The 26,295-nt window shown below is 50.0% G+C and overlaps 1 protein-coding gene across 3 annotated transcripts in view; it reads right to left on the bottom strand.

The window, feature by feature from the left end:
* ZNF618 (zinc finger protein 618) overlaps positions 1-26,295 on the bottom strand; it is a 149,844-nt gene that overhangs the window by 20,540 nt on the left and 103,009 nt on the right. For 2 of the 3 annotated variants that reach the window (XM_064727377.1, XM_064727378.1), the window contains 7 exons: positions 19,471-19,560; positions 18,118-18,153; positions 17,288-17,365; positions 16,211-16,300; positions 9,015-9,203; positions 6,367-6,450; positions 5,253-5,309 (listed from right to left, as the gene is read on the bottom strand). In XM_064727377.1, the coding sequence (XP_064583447.1) occupies positions 5,253-5,309; positions 6,367-6,450; positions 9,015-9,203; positions 16,211-16,300; positions 17,288-17,365; positions 18,118-18,153; positions 19,471-19,560 (624 nt within the window). The remainder of the gene's footprint in view (positions 1-5,252; positions 5,310-6,366; positions 6,451-9,014; positions 9,204-16,210; positions 16,301-17,287; positions 17,366-18,117; positions 18,154-19,470; positions 19,561-26,295) is intronic. The other variant, XM_064727379.1, reaches the window with a different exon arrangement.

Genomic DNA, 26,295 nt, shown 5'->3' with positions numbered 1-26,295 from the left:
CACCTGAGCTGCTGGAAAGGGCTCCAGGTGGCAGGGCCAGCCCCTAAGGAATGGAGATGAAGGCATGGATGATGCTGGGCAGAGACATGACTGGGATGCATGGGGGACACCAGCTCACAGGGAATGATCACTGCACACTCTGTGCTCAGCCTGCAGGGCTCCAGCTGCTCCTGAGCTCTGCACCTGGGGCAAGATCTTCACTGAAACAGGTCCCAAACCTGGTCCTGCTGGCAGCTGAGCAGGGCAGGCTCCCCCAGGCACCCTCCTCTCTGTGCTGGCTCCCTGCCCTGGAGGTGCCCTGCTCCCTCAGGGCACACACTGTGCCCATGGCACTGCCCAGGGCCCCAGGCACTGCAGGGCTCCTGCAGCAGCCCCTCAGCCTTTGAGGGACAAACCCCAGCTTCACTGTCCCCAGAGGAGAAGCTGACCTGGAGCAGGCACAGAGCCCAGCAGGGGCACAGAGCACTCAAAGCAGCCCAAGGAATTCTCAGCACCACCTCTGGCTGCTCTCCAGCCACAAGTGCTGACACAGTGTCCTTGTTCTGCTTGGCTTCCTACTCACATGGAGAGCACTGTCAGTATGGAACAGCACCTCAGGTACGCAATACAACACTGGTGTATGTGAAGGAAGACTCTTAAGATTTTTCTGGTCTTCATATTTATAATTGGACAATTTTTTTATCCATGCATTGCCAGATCCCTGCTACAGCACAATCACTTCCACTAAAGCTACCTATCCAGGTAACAGCCATAGAAATGCCAGAGTGTGACTGATTAATGATAAATCACCTGCACTGGGGCTTTGTAGCCTTTCCCTGCACAGATTCTCCAGGCCAAATGAGAGTTCAGGATTTCCTGCCCACACTTTGCTCTCCCAGGGACTGTCCTGGCCCTGCCCAGCCCCAGCCCAGTACCTGTGCTTGCAGACTGCAATCCTCAGCCCTGGCCCTGGCTGGGTCCCAGTTCTGCTGAGTGCTCCTTGCCTCAATGCTTTCACAGGCATTGCCTCAGCTCCTCCCCACGTCCCAGGGCTCTGGAGCAATTGGCAGGATATCACCCACAGAGGCTGGCTGCTGAGTGCTTCTTTTAACCCAGATATATTTCTTCCTGTCTGCAAGCTGCCTGTTGAACATGAGAAGTCTGGAACAGCTTAAATGAATGTGGCACCAGAAATAAACAGTTCATTCCTAGAAACCTCAATTCCACACAAATGCCCAGTGGACACAGTGACTTATTTATGCAACCAAGCAAAGTGACACTTTCTCAGCTGAACCCTCCCTGTGTGACTCTCATTCTCCTGCTGGGAACTGCACTCAGCTCCTGCCCCTCCTTCTGGGCACAGCACCTCAGGCTGCTGTGAGAATGCAGCTCTGGCTATTTGTGCAATTGTACCACCCCATCACCAGCACTGCCTGTGCTGTGCACAGACTGAAGCTCACAGAAAACTCCCCCTTCCCCTTTCCTCACTCCGCAGATTTGGCTCTCCCAGCTCCATGGAGACATGCAGCAGCCACAAACCAACCACAGATGAGGAAGAGAACTGCCAGATGAATGTTAATGGAAGTTGTATTTGTGCTGACAGAGCCTAGAGGCAGCTGGGTGCACCTCAGGAGGCAGAGGCACGAGGGCTGGCTGTGCTAATGTCACACTGCAATCAGTAATCAAGAATGATTATGCCCCAAACACTAAAGCTGCACTCACCCACCAAAAATGGCATCCTAGAAGTGCTGTCTTTGCAGCAGAACCCCCCACAGATGGGCTGGGCAATGGCTGGACCACAGGGGCTGAGCAGAAGGGGATGTATGGCCACACCAGGGAAGAAAGTGGTTTCTGAAATCCATGTTTAAAATCTAGTCCTGACAACAGGAGATTTTCAGGCTTTTCCAAGAATTTTAACTCTATATCAAATGCAGAAAATCATATCTTTCCGGTCTCAACCTTGATCTCAGCTTGGCACAAACTGCTTCAAAAAAAGAAGACATTTCCATTGACCCTCTCCCCAGTCTGGAATAAACAGTGTTGGAAAGCAAAGCTTCCCTGTGCAAATAGGAATGAAAAGTGTTGACATTTTAAAAACTCTAAATGCTAAAATTTGTTGCACTGGAGGTTCTTACAGTGGTAGTTCCCTAAAGCGGCAGATGAAATGAAGACATATTTATACAGCTTAAATCAACCTTGAAAGTTCAAAATATTTCCCAATTCCCTACATAATTTTAACTGTTCTCTTTCACACCTGCAACATTGAGCCAATTCAGACTTCAACAAACACTGACAATTTCAATTAGATTTCCCCTTTGATAGCTGTATTTGAAGGTGTTGAAACTAAAGAGCTTTTTTCTCCTTTTTTGCTTTTCTTTTACTTCTTGGATTCTCACAATTCCCTTAATCCCTCTCAGCCTTTATTTCACAAAGGAGTCATCCACATGCCCCAAACAAGGGCTCAAGCTGCATTAGGCTGTGCACACTTGAGTTAGAGATGGTTCTTGTCCCTGAGGAAGGTCCCTGTCCCTGCCTGGGAGCCCTGAGGTGACCGAGGGCACCAGAGCAGGGCCCAGCCCCAGCCAAGGCTCCTCTCAACCACACATGGATGGAAAGGAAGGCAGTGATTTCACTGTGGACACAACACTCAGCTCAGCCCCTTCCTGGGGGTTTCCCTGCCCATGCCCAGGCTGGTCATCACTGCCTTTTACATTGCACAAGCTGGCCTTGAAATATTGCTTGGTCTCTTGAGAATGTAAAACCCCAGCATGTGCCAAGAGTTGGCAGAATGGCCCTCATCAGGGAGGGTTCCCTTGAAAGCAGCTTTATGGCACCCTAAGGAATAACAGCTTTTGCTGTTCATCCCAGTGAGCCAATTCCATGCTTCAGGATCAGGTCATGGCACTGCTTTCTGGCCTCCCTCAGCTCAGCAGTGAATGAACAGAAGCTCTGTGTGACTTGGGACTCTGCTGCTCCCCAGGCTGCAAAGGGAGCAATTGGAACACTTCAGCAGGATGCTATTTTTGAAGCACTGTGGATCTTTCAGGTTTCATCAAAAAGCAAGTTCAAGTGGCTGTGGAGGCCCTTTCCATGAGCACAAAGAGCACTCTCCAATCATAACATGGGTGACAGCTCAAGACCTTCCCCAGTCCCTGCCTCCAGCCCACCCTGCTGGGAGACAGAGCTGGGACTCACCTCAGGCCCAAAGCAGAGTTGGCACCAGCTCAGAGCTCTGCTTTATGGGCAGCCAATGCCAGCTCACACTGTAAGGGTGCCAGGTGCCTGCACTCACTGTGACAAGGACTGGGGTTGTGTGCACAGGGAAGTGACATCTGAAATCCAACATTTTCCATTCCTATTCCCACCCAGGACTCCCTACAGCATTGCACCCCTGAGTATTTTAGGTGGTTTTAGTTACTGACCTCCCTGTTCTGCTTGTCCTGCCCCTCACTCCACACACCAAGGGATCTGTGCCACTGCAGTCAGAATGGTGGCACAGGGAAAAAGCAGAATGTCCCCAGATGGGTGGCCTAAAAATCTCTCTGGTATCTCTGTATCCAAGCCTGTGACACAAAGCTCACACCCACAGAGAACAAGAGCCATCAGGCATTTAACAAGGCCAAGCCCCACAGCTCTTGGCTGCTCAGCTGGGACCTACATTTACCTCCCAAACCTGGTGACTGTTCCTTACAGCAGCAGTTTGGTGACAAGCAAACAGCAGATGGGAGTGGGAGGACAGAAGTGTCCATCCTTCTGTCATTGCCCACCACATTACCACCACCTGCTTCCCTGCCTGGGAGGAATCTGCTGGCTGGAGCAAAGAGAGGACAAGCCAACGGTGCCAGAATCACCCCAGAGCTCCCATCCCACGTGTGACACTGAGCCCCACGGGGTTTGTCACACCCACTGAGACACAGCCATGGGAAGAAGGAAAAGGAGGAGGCAAGGACATGGCAGCTCTTCCTTCCAAAAGGCAGCTGCAGGGAGCTCTGCCTGGACAGCTGAGCACACAGAGCCCTCCAGGCCTCTCTGACCACCAGGCACACACAGGGTGACTGGTGGTGCTCACCCAGGCTGCTGTCAGTGAGGCCACTGGGACTCCTGAGAACTGGAAGGAATAAGAGGAAAATGGCTTGGTGGTGCAAGGGCTGGAAAAGAGCACTGAATGGGAAGCAGCACAAAAACTGAGCCAAAGGGGGAAAACATGGCTGGGGAAGAAAAGAGGATGCAGGACAGATAAAGGAAGGAAAAAGGGAAATGTTTATACATCCCCATGCACCAGCCTGGCTTTCAGGAGCATGTCAGCTCCTTAATGCAGAAAGCAACTACTTCCACCAGAGCCCAACTGCCCTCAGAGCAGTCCTGGGCAGCTCACTGGAGTTCCTCAGGTTTCCTGCTCAATCAAAGGTCCAGGTGAGTGCCTTGCAACCCCTCTGCAGCCTGCCAGGCCCTCGACTGAGCCACTAAAATAAACTGACACTACACATGGTGCAGACAGAAACACTCCTTACAGGGAAACAAACTGAGCAAATCACATGAAACTTGCTACTCAACTTGTAAGAATTTCTGGTTTTGCTTTGGTTTTTGCTGTGAACTTTCACTCATGTGCTTTAAATGTGGCAGTCCAGAAAGAAACAGATTGAGGAGGATAAGTGTGATGTGAGCTGGTACAAGGAGAGTTTGGGAGATGTGTCACAGCAACAGTGGGTCAGTATTTAATAGTTCAGGAAGAACTGAAGGTTTGCACTGTTCAGCACAGCCACTGTTCGTGTTTCTTGTCAGTGCCTCCTGGGCAGGTTCATCCCCCCTCCTGCAAAACTTGACAAGAGCAGCCAGCAGGTTTGCAATGCAGCTTTCTTGGCTTCAGGAATGAGCTGTCTGATGGGAAGGAAGATATTTCTGCCCTTCCTTTGTTGGCTGTACAAGGTTTGACAGGAATAAAGTAGGTACAATCTCAGGCTGCTACTTTCCAATGGCTCCAGAGGAGTCAGGGCCCCAAGTGGTGTGTTGGCATTTACAAATGTGCACTTTAAAGGCTTTGAAACCCTTCAAACACTGACAGCACCCCCAGAAGACAAGACAGGAGCTGCTGAGAGGCCAGGGCCACGTCCAGAGCTGCAGCCAGGCTGGGAACTCTGCAACTCAGAGCCTGCACTGCCCTGAGTCATGTCTGCCAGCCAGGCTGGGCTTACTGACCAGGGCCTGGGCAGCCCCAAGGACTCTGAGTGTCCAGCAGGACCAGGGCTAAGGGCCTGAAACAGAGACAAGCTCACCTGATGGGTTCTGCTTACACCTCTTTTCTTTAGGTTTCTCTGTCCCCGAATGACCAGCTGCAATTGTGGTGAATGATGGATTAGTACAGGATTTTCCCCCAAAACACAACACACAGTATTTTAGCAACAAACAACCTTTTTCCCCATTTCCCATCACCCACCCTGCTACCACACATGGGTTTTCCAACACCACATCCCTGCTTTTCAACATGGCTCCAGAAAGCCCCTGACTTGCTTCTGAGGCAGGTCTAACCCCCAACAGACACTGTGTGACCTGCTCCAGGGAGATATCCCACCATTGCCAGCCCCACATATTCTGCTTCTCTTGGATGGGGAATGGAGGGAGGCCAGGCTTTTCTGCTGCCATGTTATTTATCTCTGCAGCAAGATGCTAAATTGATGTTTCATCTGGTCTGTCACTTTTGCTCCAGTTAGGAGAATGGTAGTGGCCCACTGGAAGGCTGGGCAATACACAGGCAGGATAAAAACCTTGCACAGAAAACTCTGTAGGTGGTGGATCTGAACAAAATTGTCTAGGCCACTGGTTATGTTCAGTTACTACCACATGGACTTAACACTGCAAGGAAACTGCACAAGTGGAGGGGAATTTCATTTCTTCTAGCACACATATTTTGGTCTCACATCTGATTCACTGTGACCTCCACAGTGACTGCAGAAACAGCTGGACTTTGGTTACAGCGACATTTAAATAAACTGTCATGCTCAGCATCACTGTAACCTGCAAACTGCTCTTCTATCCACAGTCCTCAAACTTCTGCTGCTTGCAAATGGCTTTGCTCCAGCAGGACTGCACTGATAGACACAGCACAAGTGCTGCTTGATCTCCATCCATCCTTTTTCCACATCTTGGCTCCCCTCTGAAAAATCTATGCTCAAGTGCCTGGTCCTTGGCAGCAGGAATCCCCCATGGCCTGTGTGCCAGGGCTGGGGTGCCAGGAGCCTGGGGAGGAGGGAGGATAAGGCACTACCCCAGGAGGGCTGGCTGCCTGTGAGCCTAAACAAGGTACCCCACAATACATCCACATCCACTGACACAGCTGGGTCCTGCTTGGAGAGGAACATGGAAGCAGCAGGAAAGGGTGACCACACTTACCACTGGAGTTCTGGGAATTGCTGTTTGTTTCTTCAAAGTTGTTTTGCACTTTGCCTTCCACTCTTCTGCTGAAAGCACTTTCTGCTGGGTGGAGAACAAAGCAGGAATGGTGACTGGTCAACACTGATGCAGAACCAGGCAGACAGGAGGCAAGACATGCTCCTGTGCCACACAATCACAGACCCTGAGTACAGCACAAAGGTCAAATACCTCATTTTGGAGGCAAATGGGCCAGATTCAGTGAAGGGATAACAGGTGGGGATTTTTCTTGAATGCCTTCTGGTTGAGGGGCCTGGATTGGCTCTTAGGGAGCCCATGAACACCAGTCCTGACTGAACCAGAAAGGTCTGAAAAAAAACCCAACCCTTATCTTACTGTTCCTTAAGGCAACAAGCAGCCCTTAACTCCTGTGACCAGTCTGAGACTGAGCTTGGGGCCTCACACCACACCAAAGTGTCACCTACAGAAGCCCTGTGCCAGCTTTCCCTGTGCTTCCCAGCCACCTGCACTCCCTAAACACCCTCCTGGAAATGCTGAAGCAGAGGCCTGAAGGGTTGTCTCAGAGCCTGCCCACCATATCTGGAAAAGCTGTGGAAGATCCTCTGGCTCTGGGCTTCCCAACAGTGCCCTTGTGTTCCCTGAGCCCCCCTGAGCTCCTGTCAGGGCCCTCTCCAGCCACAGCACAGGGCAGGTCCCAGTGACTGCACTGGGAGGCTCCTCCAGGGCACCCAGGTGCTTCCTGCCCCTGGCAGTGGCCACAAGCCCCGAATCATCCCTGAATCATCCCTGAACAGCACAGCTCGGGGTTCCCACCCTGCTCAAGCTGCTGTCCCTCAGCACCAGCTCAACAGTGCAAGGAGGTCCTGTCTCACTTCACTGGGCCTGCAATACCCAGGCAAATGGATTTGCTGTGGTGGCTCAAAGGATAAGCTAGAGATTAAACAAAAATGAACTGGCCAGAGCAATGTGTATGTGCTTTGCTGCTCAGGCCCTTGGCCTGCACTCTCATTCTGGAGCCCACTGTCACCCAAGGGTTTCACAGGGACACGGCCTGGCTCTGCTGGGCACAGCCTGCAGACTGGGCAGGGCTGGGGACACAATTCTTTCACTCAGGAGTGATGGGGACTCCTGAAAAGTGCTGCCACACCATGATTTTATTCCTGCAGACCACTGGAGTGGTCAGAACTGCTGTCAGGACTTGTCAGAGGCCCCGGGTTCCTGCAGCTCCCAGGGCTGAGGTGGCTCACACACGGGGACTTTGGGGCTACCAGAGACCTGAAGTGAAGGAAGAGCCCAGCCCGTGGAGTTTGGCCCAGCCAGTCCTCAGTGGACCCTTCCATGTCCTGAGCAGGCTTCTCAAACTCTCAATCAACTACACTCCTGACTCTCAAAATTCAGGAGAACAAGCAAACTTGGGAACCAAATCAACTGAAACAGAAACACATCAAACAGGGCTGAAAAGGAACTGGAAACATTATCTACCTAGGCCACTTGATAGATAAATAATAGAAACAAGAGGCCTTAAATAACAGAAAATCAGACAGTGACAAAATGGTTTGGGTCAACCCACCCCTCCCAAGAGACCCAGGTTCAAGTCCTGGCTTATGTCACAAGTGGAAGGGAGGTGCAGATCTCCAAAAACCTTTGTAAAGAATTTGCATGGTGGTTTTGCCTTCATCCCTTAGCTTCCCCCCCAAAACTTCCCCCAGGTCTGGCAGCAAGAAAAATCTGGTTTAATGCACCTGCTTGGTCCTACTGTCCCCCTCCCACACTGAGAGGGCAGCTCACTCTGTTCTCTCTCCTTCTATTGGAACCTTTTGAAAGTGAAGTAAAATTCTCTGTATGGAGCAAGTCCTTGGCAGCTGTGGGTATGTGTTATCCAACAAAACCCATCCTTGTTCAGCATCCATGGCCTCTCTCACCACAGCCACCTCTCAGATGCTCTCATACTCAGCATCTGTCCATGCCAGACATTCTAGGGGTGTTTAAACACCAACTGACTGACCAGCCCTTCTTCTGCACCCAGATGGGATCTCTACCCATCAATCCCACAGTGGACTGCACATGGCACACTATGTTTCACACCCTATTTATTAACTGTTATTTTTCAGTAGTCTTTGCTTTCTTTCTTCTACTTTTTTTTTAGGCTTGATCTTGTTTGGAAGGAGGAAATTGAGACAGTGAGAGGATCAACCCTAACTTGCATTTTCTAACTCCTCAGTAATGGTTCTGTAATACTGATTTTTCTGTTTATCTCTGAGGTTCTTATGGGGAATGGAGCACTGTGAAAACACCTGTACTCCATTGCACTTCCAAAGGCACAGACCAAGCCCTGAGAAAAACAAACACTAAATGCCAAACAGTGCTGAAATACAAGCAAATATCCCCATTCCTGACAAGTCATTACATGAATCCTTGTCAGGAAGCTCTTCTCAGTTTGTGACACCAGGATTTGAAACAGGGTCTTTTGCACCTTGTGGTTACCACGATGTTTAACAAAACAACTTGTCACTGGGAAGGGATTATAAAGGATCAACTGCTCCTGGGAGCAGCTTCTGTGGGCCAGCCATGGATGGAGCAGACTGAGGCCAGGAAGGGTGAAATGGCAGGCCAGTGAGGAGCTGAGCAGGCTGAAGGGCAGCTGGTACCTGTGATGGCCTTGCTTCCTGGGGATGCGGAGTTGGGAGCGCGGAACATCTGGGCCTGGGAGGCGGGCGGGACGCCGGAGGGCGCGCGGTGCAGGAGGCTGGAGCAGCGGTTTATGGACGCCGGGGACTTTTTGCTGGACTGGCTCGTCTGTGTCTTCACTGCCACGAAGAGTGGAGATCGAGAGAACTCTGGATATGAACACTCAGAACTAGTGCCTGCACAGCCAGGGAGCTCCCAGAGCGGGGCCTGCTGGAGCTGCTGATGCACCGAGCCCCTGGGCAGAGCTGGGCTCCCCCTGGGGAAGCTCCTTTGTTCCCCTGCACACCTCTAAGTGCCACAGGACCAACCCATTCCTGCTCCTGCAGGAATCACCCCATCCATCCAGGAGCACTGTGTGATTGCCATGGCCTGGCTGGGGGCACCTGAAGCTCTGGCCTCCATTTCTATGGACTGAGTTTTGGGAACAGGTTTCTAAAGTACTCAGATCTCTGAGTAGGGACAAGCTTTGTTTCTTGAGCCTCGAATAAATCCTAGTGATCTCCAGCAACATTCCTTGTCTCTTTGACCAAATACAAAAGAAAGGGCAGTGGTGGGAATGGAATGGGATGGAATGGAATTAGGAGGCAGAGTGAGTAAAGGCTTTTGGTCCCATCTCCAGACTGGTGACATGTGAAGAAATTCGGAACATTACTGGGGTATGCTCTTTGAATGCATCGATATTTTGGTCTCTGCAGCACACAGTGAGGATCACCAGGAATTGTCAATGCCAAAAGTCATCTGAAACACCTCCAGGAGGACAGCCCTTTGTCTGGGCCACATGGATTAAATGAACCATTACAAAAATGGAGAAACTGTCTAAGAAGCCCCTTCACTCATAAGGGGCCTCTTCTATGGAAATTTGGATATGAGTCCTGAAGCACCAACCCCACTCCAACCACCTGTCATGAAAAATCACTAACAAAGAAGGTTCAACCAACCCACAGTCCCAGCTCCCTGCCAGTGATTTCTACAGTGATTCTGTGGGATACCTAAAGGTGGAGGGACAACAGCAGCCCCTGCACATCCTACCCAGTGTGAGTGAGAAATACTCATCCACACTGAGCAGCTCTCAGGGGAATGCCATGGCAGCACCACAGCCTAACTCCGAAACAGGGGAGAAGTCCCCTAGGCTGGGATGGGACACTCATTTCCAAAATCCCAGGAGACTTCACAGACCTTGGCTGTGACTGGCTCTCCCCTTCAGCAGCAGCACTGGGGACTGGGAGTGTGTACATTCACAGGGCATTGCAGTTCCAGGGGTTTTGATTCACTTGCTCTGACACACAGCCCCAAGCTGACATTTCCTCACATGTCAGGGTAGTTCTGCAGGAAATTATGCACTGGTTTTCTCAGTTTAGTCAGGATACTTCTCTGCTTGGTCTCCAGCCAGATAAATAGGCAGAAGGCTTGTTTTGCTCTCTATGCTTCCTTTCACTCTCCATGGATAATCCTCCTCCAGCTGCTGCCAAACTGCCAGCAAAAATGTAGCCAGATATGAAAATTTCCAGCTTGTGGATTGTCTGCTTTCCATGAGGATCATTCCCACCAATGTCTGCTTTACCTCCCATCCATGCCATGAGAAACAGCCATCAGCAACTCTTCAGTGCCAGACACAGGGAGCATCACTGCACATCCTCTGCAGCCCAGATACTGCCCTGGGATGTGACAACAAAAATCTCAATGCTATGATGACCTCCAAAATGTCTTCTTCTTCCTCCCAATTGAAACAAACAGTATGTCTTCAAACTGAGAGCCCACAGAGAAGGCTGCTTCAGCTGACACTAGGCAGAGAAAGTTTTGAGCAGCAATGCAAGACAAGGGAATATCAGTTCTAGCAGTCTGGAGGAAGCTCACAGTTCATTGGGAATAAAATGTTCAGTCTGTATTTCATCAGATGCCAAATTCCTTCTGAAGGCTGAGCAACACAGGTAGAGAGCATCATATGGCTCCTCTGCTCTGCTCTGGAAAAGTCACCTTCACTGTGGAACTCACGGCCTCAGGCTGATGAAAAGGCCAAGATGTTTCTAAAAATGAAAATCCTGAGTTGCTGAATGGCCACAAAAACCTCCTGCCTCAAAATCTGCAGCAAGACTGGGGACAGCACCATGGGAGCTGACCTCATAACTGCTGCTGTGGAGCTTTTCAGACCCTCTCAGAAGGCAGCAGACCAGCCCCAGTGGGAGCTGCAGAGATGTGGAGGGTGATTCTCCCTGCAGGGTCTGGGTCACAGCTTTGTGCTGCAGCCCTGCAGTGTGGCCCAGCCTGTGCTGAAGGACACAGCTGGTGCAGGAGGTGCTGAGGACACTGGGGAAAGCCTGGTCACTGCTGTGCTTGGCTGCAGAGGAGCTCCCAGGGGGATGCTGAAGAGGCTGAGGTGCTCCTGGGGGAGCAATCAGGAATTTCCAAGGGGATCAGGAAGGCAGTGCCAGCTCTCAGATCCTTCCTGAGCCAGGGCTGGTGCCTGCCCTGCCCAAGGGTGGACAACAGACTGGAGAACTCAGAGGAGGAGACAAAAGGATGACCAAGGGCCAAGAACAGCAGAACTTACAATGGAAACACAACTCCTGTGATTTAACCAGGGTCTGGAGAGCAGGCTAGGCCAGGTCTGGAAAGGACAGAAGCTCAGTAACTTAGTCCTTCTTCACTGAGCACACAAGGTTATAAATAGGACAGTGCTCAAAGCTACAGCTGGCTAATTTTAGTCTTAATTTAGTGGAGGCAATAATTCATCAAAATAATTACCTTATGTGATTGCTGCATTTTCTGTCACTCAAAAGCAAGATTAGATGTCTCTCTAAAGCATATCTTTGTGCAATTCAATCATGGCAATCCTACAGAATGTGCTTCTCCAGGCAGTCCAGAGATCACAGTGGTCCTTCCTGGCTTTTCTGGTTTTGGGAAGACCTTAAAGTTCTGTGATTGACAAGCTGTGGCAGCAAGGAGAAAATCTGGCACACAAATCCACACACTATCACAATGCACCCCCACAACAGGGACCAGATTGTCTCAGCAACATGACTTTTTCCAGGTAAAAATTCTGGTTAATAATTTGTGTATGGTGTTTGTTTAGAAAGATCTAGCCAGGATGGGTAGGGAACCATTTTGAAGGTTCAGATGGAATTATATCATCACCTATGGAGAAAAAACTGACTTTACTGAACGTGTTGGAAAATGATTCCTTAACAATGGCCTGAAATTCCATACTCTGAGCAAACACCTTGGCTATGGCAAACAGATCTCTCCACAGGAAAACCCCTCTGCTCAAACCTATCAAATTTTTAATGTGTGTCTTTATACACATGAACAGGTGGAGCCTGTTGCTAAAACACTGTGGGATCAGACTGGGAAAAGCACCTGAACTCACAGATTTCCCTCACTGAACTGGTGGAAGCAAAGACACACCATCCAACTGGAATCTGGAGCTGTTTTTTCCCTGGCTAGGCAGGGTCTGTGTGGAAAGCAGCTACCAAAATGGCAGCTGCCTCAATGAAACACTGCTTTTAAGCACTTTGGAGGAATAAATTGTATCCAGTGTGCATCCAAAGCTCCAGAAAGGAGCTGAGCAGCAAGCCTTGGTGAACTTCCTTGAGCATCTCAGGTGTCAGGGTGGGTGTAGGTCTGTCTGTCCCCTGGAGAGCCAAGAATGATCCCAGGTATGGAAAGGGCCATCCCACAGACCCTGAGAGGAGGGAGCAAGGCCCAGAGGTGACAGCCAGCTTCCATCATGAAGGTCACAGGGGAGTTCATGGCAATGAGACAAGTCAATCCACAGGCCAGCAGCAGGATCAGCTCTGCTGAGGTTAAGCAGGACCAGTGATCCCAGCGAGGTCCAGGGTGCCCAGACAGGGTTGACATCAAGGTAGGAATGCAGTTGTGGGTTGGGTACAAACCCATGGGACCCACAGCCAGGCATGGGCACGTTCACAGCTGAACTGAGACCAACTTCTACAGAGCAGCTCAGGAGCGTGTGTGGCTCAGAGCTGGGCTGGAGCAGGAGTGTGGCTGTGGGCACAGCCCCTTGTGGGGCTGCTCAGGGCCTTGCAGAGCTCTGAGTACTTTCAGGGTCCTGACATGACCTTAGATTTCCATGCTGGAAGCAGAGCCATGGAGGGCTGTGCTGGTTTTAGGGCTCTCTCCCCACACTTCCATGACCCAGGAGTCTGAGGCTCCATCTGCAGGCTCCAGGTGAGTGCACACTCCTGAGCCCGACTCACCAAGCTCAATCCCACTCCTGGGGCATTCACAGCCAGTTCACATCCCAGGTGCCCCAGGTTCCCTCTGCACTGCAAACTCATCACAGAGTCACAGAATGCCAGATTGTTTTGGGTTGGAACGGACCTGGAAGATCCCCTTGTCAACCCCCCTGCCATGGCAGGGACACCTCCCACTGTCCCAGGTGCTCCCAGCCCTGCCCAGCCTGGCCTTGGGCACTGCCAGGGATCCAGGGGCAGCCACAGCTGCTCTGGGCACCCTGTGCCAGGGCCTGCCCACCCAATTCCTAACTGGATACTCAGAATTTCTTCCCAAAATCCCATCCAACCCCGTCCTCTAACAGTGTGAAGCCATTTCCCCTTCCCTTGTTCTGCCACTTCATGCCCTGAACAGTCTCTCTCCATCCTTCTAAACAATCCCAACAGCCCAGCCCCAGCAAACATGGTTCCATCAGCTCAATCTAACAGAGCAGCCAGAGCCTGAAGGACGACAGGAACATCTCTGAACCCTTCCCCATGAATCTCCATTCAGAAATGTTTCTAAAACTGGGACAATGAATGTGCCTAAAATCCACTTTTATTTTTTGAAAACAGCCTCTGACAGCCTTCTTCGAAAGAGTGAATACGTTGACAGAAAGAGCGTAAGAGTATTATTTTTAAAGAGTCATAACCCAGTTCTGATCTTATGAAAAAGCCCCTACTCCTCACTCAGAAAAGGGAACTTTGGAAGGAGACATTTGGCATTAACAATTCCAGGGAAGCCCACAGTAGAGCTCTTTTCCAGACAGCAGCTATCCAGCAGCTCTGACCAGAAATTATCCTGCAAGATGCTATAGAAGCTGCAGGATATAATTCTTTCTTTTACCCATTTTCAATGACTTTCCATTCATTATGACAGAAAACCAGAAACACAGGCTCTGGAAGGGAAGCTTGCACTCCAGCAGAGACCCAGACAGCTGAACTGGTGATGCTGAAGGGCTTTCCTCACTAGTCCCACTGTGACTGAATTTTCAGCATTTGTCTTACACCAGAAGAATGAGACCAGGGTAAAGACACAGTCTCAGCTTTAGTTAATCTGACTGCAAGGACTCAAGAAGAGCCAGCTGTGCTTTCCAAAAGTCAGGTGTTAACAGCTGCCCCCAGGACCTTGGATTTTGGGAGGAACAGTCTGGGCAGCAGAAATGTGTGAGATGCACTGGCCTTGGGAGCTCATCATGCCCTCTCCTATATCCTCATCAGGGTTAGTGGCTTGTCACTGTAAATCATAAATCTTACTGGTCATGGGAACTAGGAGAGGAAAAAAGAGGTTAAAAAAAAAGGAAAAAGAAAAGTTTATGAAAATTCTGATCTTGAGTGTCCTCATAGCTAAAGATACTTGAAAGGACTGGAAACCCACCTGCACAGCTCAGGGGCTGCTGAACTAGCCTGCAGCAGGGGCAGTTTCTTTTCTTTTGCTGCAGAAATGATGGTGCAAGAATGGCCTCAAGCCCAGCACTCAGAACATGCCTCCTCCTCCAGAACTGGGGCAGAGCCTTGGGGGGCCACTGGAACTGTAGGGACCCCAGGGAAACACAGCTGGGGTTTCTTTTATCCTGGAGAGCCTGGGCTGGAACCAGCAGCTCAGCTATTACTATGGCTGGTTGGGAAGGTGAAGACATCAGTGGCAATAAATCACCTTGAAGTGGGAAGCACTGGGAAGGTAAGGATGAGCTAGAGCTGAGCAAAGCCCAGTGCTCACTGCACCCTGCTCCTGAGCTCTCTGCAGGGCACAGAGACCCCAGAGCCCTGCTGTGGCAGCACATGGACCCACTGCTGCTCAGCAATGTTTGCAGCCTGAGGGCTGACAACACCTCAGTGAAGAGGTGGAGCTTGCATGGGCAGGCAACCACAGAATAACTGCAATGTGTGCAATCAGAAGCAATGGGGCAGGTCCTTCAGCAGATGGCAAATAACAAGATTAGCTTTGTGATGTTGATGTATTTGATGCCCTGCACCTTCTACCATGGTCCATATCCAAGAGAACCTGCTTGGCACCTGTCAAGAGCCACCAACGCTTGAAAGCGACAGTCGGGTGGAGCATGTTCCCATAAAGCCAAGGGTACCTCACTAGAATCCCTTAAAAACCCGAATCCCGGGGATTTTGGGGCGGACGCGCCCCCTGCCGGCTGCAGCTGCTGAGCTCGGCTCGTCCCTCATCCCATCCCTCATCCCATCCCTCATCCTCCTCTCCATCACCCCAAGCCCCGGAGCAGCACAGCCCGGGCACCCAGCAAAGCTCAGGGCAGCGCTGGGAAGGGAGCAGGAAATTCAGCTGTAAAGAACTTCTCTGCAGACTTTGAAAGTATTCAAATCCAGCAGGTAGCAAAAATTTCTCTCAACATGTTTAGTCAAATTTTGCACTGAATTACACTGAACTGCTTGCTAAAGCCTCCTCCCCTCTGTGTGGGGAGTGCAGACCACAGTGCTGTGCAGTTTGCTGACAACTGCCTTGTTCTGAGCTCCCTGAAATAAATCATTTATTGAATGTGATTCAGTAGCAAGCTGCTGAGGTCATTTAAGTGATTTTGAAACCAGTTTTATCTCACTGCTTGAAGTAATTCCCCAGAAGCTCATAGAAAGATGCTTCTTCTCTAACATGTATGTTCATTTATTATTTAGGGGAGTATAAAAATGATGTGCATCTCTTCAGTTAAAAAAGAGCCAAAACCATCAACCCCACAAGGAACATGTGTAGAATTCCATGGGCTGGGGTAGGAGCCCAGAGACATTCCAGACCTAACAGCGTCCCTGTGAGAGGAGATCCCAGCTCAGCTTTACAGTGCCTGGTGCTGCCCAGAGCCCTGAGGTGCCAGCCTGCAGAGGGGCAGCCCTGTCCTGGCAGCCTGGTGCTGCCCAGTGCCCTGAGGTGCCAGCCTGCAGAGGGGCAGCCCTGCAGCAATACTCACTGATGGGGGCGTGCAGAGCCACGTGCTCTTGGTAGGGAGTGTAGTACTTGTACTGCTTGCCACAGAACTCACAGGTGTAATTGCCAGTTTCTGTAAAAGGAACAAGGACAAAGGTCAGGAAGGAGGCCAGGCCTCTTACACAACTCCCAGTTTCTTTTTACAGAGAAACTGGTCAGTCACACAAACATTCCTCCTGCATGTGGAACTTGCCTGCCCTGTAATCCACACATCCTTTTCCCAAGAAAGGAAACAGTTCAAAACAGAGGGATGGACCATGCACAAAAAGGCCAGTAGAACTGAAAAAGCTTCAGAAGATTACCCCAAAATTACAACAAGTAAGTGTGCAAAACAAGGGAGAAAATCCAGTTCTAAAGTCTGTATTACAGGTGACACAGTTCTGTCCCCTGGTTACAGAAGGTCTGGGATGTGTGGACAACAGGAACAGTCAAACCAGGAAACAAACAGGTACAAGTATTAGAGAACTTTTATTTGGGATTGTGGAGCTCTCTTGCAGGAGAAGGGGCTCTTCTGGAGTAATGTGCTCATCCCTGCTTTGGGGATACTGGAAATAATGGAGTGTAACCACACACTGACACTTCCTCCTCTTGCCAGTGCTGGGAGTACAGAACTGGCAGCAAGCTGCAAGATGAAGGAAAATCCATGGATAATCAAATGTTTCCAAAACGGAAAATGCAGGGAAATGCTTTGGCAAAACCTGGTGTTCTCTCTGTTTCTCTCTGCTCTGTTTGGGGACCCACCACAAAGACAGTGAGAATGAATCACCTGCCAGCTCTCAGTGCACCTTCAAGCCCTCTCTCATCCCTGCCAGATTGCTTCTCCCTGAACTCCCCTCCCCTTCTCTTTGCAGAGCTCTTGAGCAGAGCACATCACACAGCTGCAGTTCTTAGGGCCAGGGCTGTTGGTGTTTGATGCTCCTTTGAGGCTGAACACACCTGTGAGCACGCAAACCCCAACCCTGCTGTGTAACAGTGCTTCCTGCTTTCTCTGGAGGTGCTGCAGCCAAAGGCAGTGAACCCCTGAGCTCTCCTTTTTATTTGACACAATAATAACTCTTACTTGGCCCAATCTTCTGGAAGGGTTCGGGCTCCTCCTCCTTCACCTCGTCGGCGGCGATGACGGCCTGGTCATAGGGGTCTGCAAGAGAACAGAGCCACAGGACAGCTGACAACACCTCAGCTTTGCCTTCTACAGCTGCATGGGCACTGAATGCTCCTGCACCTGTAATCACATTTCCATCTGTAACAGGACTGGAAAACAGGAATGATAAACCAGTGACCCTCTGTCTGACCTGTCCCTCCTCCTCTGCCTCAGGTGCCCCAGGATTACCCCTGCTCCCAGCCCACTAACAGGCCTTGTAGGAATTAATGCTTAAAAAATGCAGAGAAAAACTGAATGAACACATTGCAAAGTCTGATCCATATTTCCTGATTGTCTTCCAGGGAATCTCCCCTCTAATGCTGCTGAACTGGCTGACAGCAGGCACAGCAATGCAGTCTGCAGGCACATCACCTACCAAATACCAACCTGGGACTTCTACCAGCTAACAGCACAGCTAGCAACAAATCACAACCCAACCCACCTTAGAGAGGAATTTGGTGTATGCCTTGAACAATTTACAAGATCACCACAGACATGAAACACCTGCTTCTTTGCTTGTCTGAAGCCTGACCAAGTGAATGTACAACAAAAGCCTGGTATCTGCTAGGGCTGGGCATCAACCTACTGGCTGTAGACACTGGGGAGGGAGAGAGGATGCTCCCTGTCCCACTGCAATCCCTGACAAAACTCCTTTGACTCTAACCAGTTCAGAATCAACCTGCTGTGTCTGAACTACTGAATGCTTGAAAAGGTTTGTGAAATAAAGCACACAAAGGAGCTCGGCTTACCTGCCCGGTTTTCTGGGGCCCCTTCCACACTAAAAACTAACACAGAATAGAAGAAGGAGGGGAAGAAACAAAACAGAAATTAAATCCTCTTAAATGGTCTTGTTTTCCTCCTGCAATTCACACACTGCTGCAGCACATTTGAGCCCCACTGAACAAACCAGGCTTTGTGCCCCAGTCCCTCCTGTTCCCAGCAGCATCCTCACAGGACCTGGTTGAGCATGCCCAGCCCTAATTCACACAGATGCTCAAGGCCTTTGTTCTGACCCTGACACAGCCCCAGGTGGAGTTCAGGTGCACAGCAGCCCCAGGGAGGAGCTGGGACAGTCCTTGCACACTCATGGAGCCCTTCCCAAGCTCTCTTGTGGCCCCTGGCAGAGCTCCCTGAGACATTTCTGACCGAGGCAGCCACATTCCCCTCACACTGACTGCCAGTGCCACTAATTTTCTTCTGGCTCCCCACAGGAGGAAGGGAGCTGGCAGTGGTGCCCTGCAGGAGAACACTGGCTGTCCTTAGAGCACATTCAGATGTCCACACTTTCCAGGTAAACATAAGCCTTTTTTTGGATAATCAATCATGTATTGTGAAAAAACACTTGCTTTTCTGAGACAGCCCAGCCATTCAAAACCTGCTGCTCTCCAGCAGCCTCCTTCTAGAACTCTCCTTGGCCAAGTGAGGAGCAGTACTGCCAGGCTTGCAGAACACACAGGGAAGGTCTGGAGTATCTGTGGGCTCCCAGGTGAGGAGCTTTAGATGTTCAGTAAGCAGGGGGCAAGCCAGCACGTTGATACTTCATTTTCCCCAATGCAGAATAAAGAAACACTGCTTCTGGCAGTGGGTGTCTGCTTCTGTCCAGGTGTCACCAGCCTAGGCCACATCTACAGTCACCCTTTAAGGGCCACTGACAACTTCACCAGCTCACTACCACAGTCATAAACAAAAATGAAAGTTCCTAACTCTGAAATCTGGAATGCTTCACAGAGAAGTATGTTGGGAACAATCCTGTAAGTTCAGAAACCAAAAAGCAACCAACTTCTTCCCAGCAAATAATCAGGCTGACCATTTACCCTGAGGTACTCAGTCCCAGGCTCTCCATCCTAACCATGGACCTCCCTGCAGACACACTGCAAGGTCCTGGTCCCAGCACAGGTGTTGTTTTATGCACACAGAGAGAATCAGGCACAGCAACTCCTCCCTGCAATGCCTGTAGACTGAGCCTCCATGGCAAAGAGAGGTGACCCCTGCAGTGCCATGTCCTGCACAGCACAGGCCACATGCTCCTGCAGAGCCACACTTTGCTTCCCCAAAGACTTCTCAGCCTAGTTCAGGTGTCTGAGTGTCAAAACATTACTCACCATCCACGGCATGTAGGTCTCTGTGCTCTTGGAAGCAGCTATAGTATTTATATTTTTTCCCACAAATGTCACACGTGTACCTAAAATTGTCTGTAGGAAGAAGAAAACAGACCAGTTTAGAAACTCTGAGGTGAAAGGAAAGCACTGTAATCACACTGGTCAATCAGACACCCCTATGCACTGACACATCCCACGTGCTCTGTCGGGTCTCTAAGGCACACAGCCAGCCACTGCCTCACACTGTTCCCCCCTGCCCCACACTATATGGCTTGGGCCATATTCTGATTTATTTCCTCTTCACACAGCTCTGCTCTCCAGGGCAGACCCCACAGACCTCACAGCAATGAGGATGCAGGGCAGCAGGCCCTGCTGGCATCTCCTTTGGAAGTTCAGGGAGAATCAGCTCTTGGTCAGGATGGGGACAAAGGGGCAGAACTAAGCACAGAGCAATGTATGAGCACACACCTGCTTCTCACTGTTTACTGATTCCCAGCTGCACCCAGGATCTGTCAGAACCAACAAACCCAGGAGACCCAACAGCCCAAGGCAAGCAGGACAGTAAGGAGGGCTTGGTGAAGCTTGGTTTCATATCCATTTGTTCCCTACACCCCATCCCTTCATCCCAGCATCAACCAACCCCTCACCACAGCTGTGTGGGGCAGACAGATGTAAAACAGCTCCAAGTGTTTATGGATCTGGTTTGTTCTGAATAGGATCAGTGTCCTTAGCTCAGCTACCACATCAGTGCATGAGCAGGATTTCCTGGCCAGCCTGGTGGGGTTTCCCCTCTCTGCTGCCTGACACACCCTGGGGTGCCTTTCCTGAGCAGTCACCCCACCTGTCAGACAACCCCAGGCCCATGGCTTGGTGCTATGAGCCCACAGCAAAGTGGCAAACATTGTAAAGTCCATGGCAAACACAGTGAAACACATCATTTGTACAGCCACAAGGGATCCTGAAACCTGTGTGTTTCCTTCCCAGCAGGAGCAGGGAGTGCAGGCAGCAGCTGCCAGGGCTCACAAGGACCTGCCATTCAGGGAGCTCCCCTGCAGCAGTGCAGTTGTGTCCATGTATTCCCACTAGCAGCAAAGTTAAAGCCTTGTTTTTACCTCTTCCATCCTGTACTCCAACACACCAGACTGTGCACATTAAGTAAGCTCTCATTTTACTTCTCCATCACTTTACTTTTAAAACCACTCCCTATTTTAAGCTACGATATATTGGTACAGTGTAATCACTCACTTGGGCTCACTGCTCATTCCAGCAGCACTTGGGGTTCAGCACTAAATAAAGGATCACTGTCACCCTTTATTCAGAGTGACTGGAGGAGCTATGATGATCTAGCAGAGAAAACTGCCAAATCTAAATGGTGTTAAACACCTGGGCACTGGAACTTTACCTTTGTGACTAAAAACTATTTGTATTTTAATCAGAGCACAGCAGGGCTAAACTAGAGTTAAGGGGGTTTTAGAAGTCTAGGTTGGACAAGCAGGGAGAAAAGGACTCTCTGCACAGACAGCATGGCTTGAGGGAGAGGATGAGGAGCAGCAGAACACACCTGTAAGAACACTTCAGTGGCAAAAGCACTGGCAAGGCACATTTAACTGTGTCTGTTCCATTATGTGATCTTGTGCAGGCTCCTTGTGTGGTCAAAAAACGGGGCTGAGGGCTTCCCTCTTCCCTGGGCCCTCTCCCACAATGAAGAGGATCAATGATTGCTGCTGAGTATCTGTGTAGCTGTTGCAAAACCCCCCCAGACAATTAGCACAGTCAAGTAGCAGAGAAACTCCTAACTTGGCATCAGTCCCACCTCAATGGGTGTCCCCAAACCAAGGAGCCAACCTCCTTTTTGAAGTGCAATGAGCTCTACAGGACCAAGTGAAGATTAACTCTCCAAAGCAGTCCCAAAGACCGGGCACTTTCATGTTCACAGAACAAAAACTATCATGACCTTACTTTGGAAGAAAGGAGCTCAGTAAATAACAAGACTTGTTAGAACAGAAGAAAACTAACACACCATTTCACAGGGCCAGGCATGGCTACCTGTGGACCTGTCACACACAGGGATCTTACTGTCCCCAGCAGAGCCCATGCTGGGTATGGGCACTTCTCCCCTTGGCAGTGCAGGGAGCATGGAACATGTAACAAGTGCCACCAGCACAGCCCAGAGCACAGGGGTTTGCTGGTGTTGTTAGGGGACTGTCCCCACAGCAGAAGGATCTCCAGGGATTACAAAGAAGCAAGAATTTGTTCCAGCTGGTCCAGCTTGGCACTGATCTCCTGGGCTCTGTAGGACAGAACACCCAGCAAGCAGTGCCCAGCCTCAGGGACAGGAGCTTTACAGAGAATTCCCAAAGAGCTGCCCATGTGCAGCCAAGCTTTACCTCTCTGAACAGCAGTCCCTGCTGAGGCTGCTCCCCAGAGCCAGGATTTCTCCTCCTCATCAGTACAGCCATCTCTGCTGACAGCCTCCCAGCACTGACCCAGCAGACACTGCTTTCCCAGCCAGAACCTCCCTGGGCAGAACTCCCTGCAGCACCACTTGGAATCACAGGATCTCCTGGGCTGGAAGGGACCCACAAGGATCAGACACCCCAACAATCTCAGAGCATTGTCCAAATGCTTCTTGAGCTCTGCCAGGCTGTGCTCACAGGAAAGCTGTTCCAGGGCAGTTTTCCTAACTCCTACCCCAAGGTGTCCAGCTGGGGCACAATATCCAGTGCCTGTAACACAGCTTGCCATGGGAAGAGCTGCAAGGGGCTTCAGGGGCTCAGGTGTGGCTGCAAACCAACACTGAAACCATCCTTAAACCTCTGCAGAGCTGGATCCAGACAGCCAATGCTACCTAGGCAAGTTTGCTCAGATTCAAAGTCTCTGCTGTCATCAGGGGCTGCACCTTAAGGCTCCACCCAAAGCACAGCCACAGCAGCAGGCACTGTTAGGGCAGGGAAGGACACTCCTCAGCCCCCAGAACATGCTGGTTCTTACTGGTATTCAAATCCTTGCTGCCAGCTGAGCAATGACCCTGCTGCAAACACAGACCTTCAAAATGCTCCAAAGACATCTGCTCAAACCCAGACTCAAGTATCATTCTCCTTCATGCTCAGGAGCCTTTTCAACAGCAGCAGGGATTCCAGAGAGAGGTCTAGTGAGTACCAGCTGTACTTATTTAGTCAGCTCACAATTCATCTTTAACACACAGGCCAAAATAGAGCACCTTATCTTGCTGGTAGTAGAAAAGGGAAGGCACAGCCTCATTACAAGGCAGCTCCTCAGCTGTGAAGGACTGGCACACTCAGATGCCAAATGAGCAGGTTTTTCAAGTACCCCAAGAAATAACTGCAAGGGGACTGAAAGAAGTTTTGACCACTCTGCTTGCAAGTGGATCCCAATAAAAGAATGAGCTGCTCTTCTCTCCCATCTCCAGGAGCTGCTGCCAGCTGGCTCTGGTGGTGTGTCCAGCACTCACTGGGACTGGCTGAACTCCCTGCCCCAAGGCTGAGCTCAGCTCTCTTCCCAGCAGACCCTGCATTCAAGATTTGAAGAATTTTTGTTGGTTTGATTCACATATTCCCCAGAGAAGGAAGCACATATTTCATTTTGGCAGGAAAGAGAAGGCAGAGAACACATGCCCAGCAGTGGCAGCCAAAACAAGACACTTCTTTCCTTAGGACACTTGGCCTCTGTGGATTTTGCTTTAGAAATCCAGGAAGGGAATAAGAGCAATCAGAAATGTGTTGAAAGGTCAGGAGCTCTGTATCACTAAGAATACAGCTAGAAATACAGATCACCCTCCTAAGTGCAGGAATACCACAAAAGCTGGGTACACACTGAGCCCACTGGGCTCCAAGAGCTCTGCACAGCATCCCAGGAACCCACACTGGAAACACCCATCCAGCTGGCATCCCTGCCAGCACAGCCCATGCAGGGTCCCAAACCATGGGCTCTCCCCACAGCACCTGCAGGAGCTCCTCAAGGACCTGTCCAAGGTGAAGAACAATTTCCACCTGGCCCAGAATTCACCCAGAGCTTTCAAATGGCAGAAATCACAAAAGGTACTTGATAGAGGAGCTCTCAGCAACTGGCACCCTGCAGACACCCTGAATCCTATTGATCTCCTCTGGCAGAGCACTGCAGGAACAGCAGTCTAGCAGGGACATTCTCCACATGTGGAAGGGCAAAACTGCTGAATGTAAACAGATCACAACAGCTTGATGAATTCTTCCTAACATCCAGAAATGCTACAGGTCCCAGTCAGGAGAAAAGCAGGAAGATTAGAAGAGGGCAGTCTGGACAGCACTGCTTGTCCTGCTCCATGAGCAGGGCGTCTCCTTTGCACCAGCAGGTTTGGGAATGGCAAAGGAAGCACCCAAGGAATTCTATTCTAAATCCTAAAGGAATCCTAAGGATTCTAAATCTAAATCCATAAGGAATTCTATTCTAAATCCTACATTCTATGACAATTCCACATAACTCATTCACCTTGACAAACAAGGTTTCCCAAACATAAAGTCCAGGAGCAGCTCTTAAAGGGGAGGGGCTGGATTTCTTGCAGCTGCATTACATTTATGTCACAGCTTCTGTCTTTGAGGCTGTGATGTTTCTGGCCCCAAAAAGGCCTTCTGAGTGGGGTTTAAGTGACCACAAAGGATCAGCATCATCCCTCCAGCTTTGGCCAGTGGATCACAAGTCAATGACTTGCTCTGATCCTTGGTTTCACATTCCTTGTTTCCTGAAAATCTGCTGGCAGATGCTCAAGTCCTGCTGATGACAAACCCAGAGGGCTGGAGCTGGGGAATGGCTCTGTGGCAGTACCTGGAAAAAACATCACCTTTCCTGGGATATCTGCCTCACTGGAAGGAACCATGAGCAACACCAGCACTCTTCAGGAAGAGCCAGTCCCCATGACTAATGCACCTGATGCACAGAAACAGGAAAGGATGGCATTTTCTGAGGACCATGCTGCATGCTTCCCACGGGGAAACACCTCTCCAAGCTGTGTCCAGGGCACACTCCACCTGAGCAGCCTCCCTGGAAGACCCAGGGTGCAGCTAATGCTTCCTTACAACACATCAGGGAAAAAACAAAACATCTGGGACCCTCACTTGTTTCTGTGGATTCCACCCAGGGCAGCACAAAGACAGCTCTGGAGAGAGGCTTCTTCTCCCTTTCCGCAGCCAGAGGGGCACCTAGATGGAAAGGAACACATTTATGGCTTCCTAAGCTGGCAGAACATTCCCCGCGCAGGCTCACAGACAATTCCTTTGCCCTGAGCCTTTGGCATCTTCTGAGGATTCCTTGCAGACTGGCAGTGAGGAGAGGCAGGGTCAGGGCTGCAGGCAGGAGCACAGACCCCCCTCTCCTCCCCACTGGAACTGTGCCTTGCACACAGGTTACAGCTTTACAGAGGCATTTCACAGCCAGGGACAGAGCTGCCAGTAAAATCAGCTTCAATTTACATCAGAACTCTACTTAAAGGTGTCTAATGGCAAAATTCCTTGAAAAGGGAGCAGGACTGAGCCCAAAGTCAGCAGCAAACCCTTAAGAGGATTAAAGTACCCAGAGTTACATTAGTAAGGATTAAATAATAATAAAATCCAGAATTCTGGAAAGGACAGAAATTCTCTCACACAAAGGCACAAGCCAGATCCTAAATGGGGGTAAGGAAAAAAAAATTCCCTGTGGGCAAACTATTCCAAGATCACTCAGTTGACAATAATTTACTTCCTTCCCACAAACATTTGGCCTCTGTCAGGAACACAGGAGACAATGAGGAACACACTGGGTTAACACTGTGCTTGCCATGCTTCACACAAGGGCATCCTTGGGATGCAAGCTGCCAAGCCAGGAATAATCCCAAACCCTCACAGGGAAGGGTCAAATCCCCTGAAATGACCCAAAAATTGGTGCAAGGTGCTGGCTCACCTTCCAGCTGGAAGGGGCCCCGTGCCAGGTGAAGGGCATGGAGCCACAGGCTCGTGCTTGCCTTCTCCATGAAGGATTCCAGGGCCATTCCAGCTCCTGAGAAAAGCTGCTGCAGGTGCAGTCAGCAGCTACAGGGCTGAATTACCCACAGCAATTTTTAAGCTTTCAAGTGGGTGGCCAGAGGAATCTATAAATTCTGTGATACTTTATTGAAACCATGTGTCAGCTGAATGGATCACAATGGAGATTTCAATGCACAGCATCCAGGCCTGGATGTAATCCTACCAGGTTTGGAAACTTGATGCCAGACTACCAGGAATTTCCCTACAGAGGGGAATATCCTGGTTTAATTTCTGAGAGAATGAACCCTGGTTCAGAATAGTCTGATGGTCACAAACTCTATTATTAATTTTTAAAATGTTTTTGGGAAAAGGTGTTTTGGACACTACTTACTGAATGCTGAGAGACACTCTCAGGATGTTACACATCAAAGAATTTCCCTCTCCCTCAATTAAAAGTATGCTCAGGTTGAATCCAAACAGACAGCAAGTATCAGCCATTTAAAGAAAAAATATTAATATTTTACAATTATCCCCCAAATCAGCATCATGGAGTAGGATATTGAGGATCCAAGGTAGAATTCAGACACATGAGACAAGGTCACAACATGAGCAGATCCTGCCTGATTCTGGTGTCACTTCAGGGCAGGGCAGGGCTCTTTTCTTGTAAATTCAAAGTGTGAATAAGGGTAAGACAAAGAATGGTCTAATCAGTGTCTAAAGGTGTTACTCCCAGCAATCTGGCAATGAACTACCTCAATTTGCACAATTAAAAAAATAGGTCTACTTGAACCTACACAACCTGTAAATGAGGAAAGATTTATCTTCCTATCAATAAGGA

The sequence above is a fragment of the Zonotrichia leucophrys genome, chromosome 17, assembly GCF_028769735.1.
Source record: "Zonotrichia leucophrys gambelii isolate GWCS_2022_RI chromosome 17, RI_Zleu_2.0, whole genome shotgun sequence".
Lineage (NCBI taxonomy): Eukaryota > Metazoa > Chordata > Aves > Passeriformes > Passerellidae > Zonotrichia > Zonotrichia leucophrys.
Note: the sequence above shows the minus strand (reverse complement) of the source record. Positions and strands in the feature narration are given on the sequence as shown.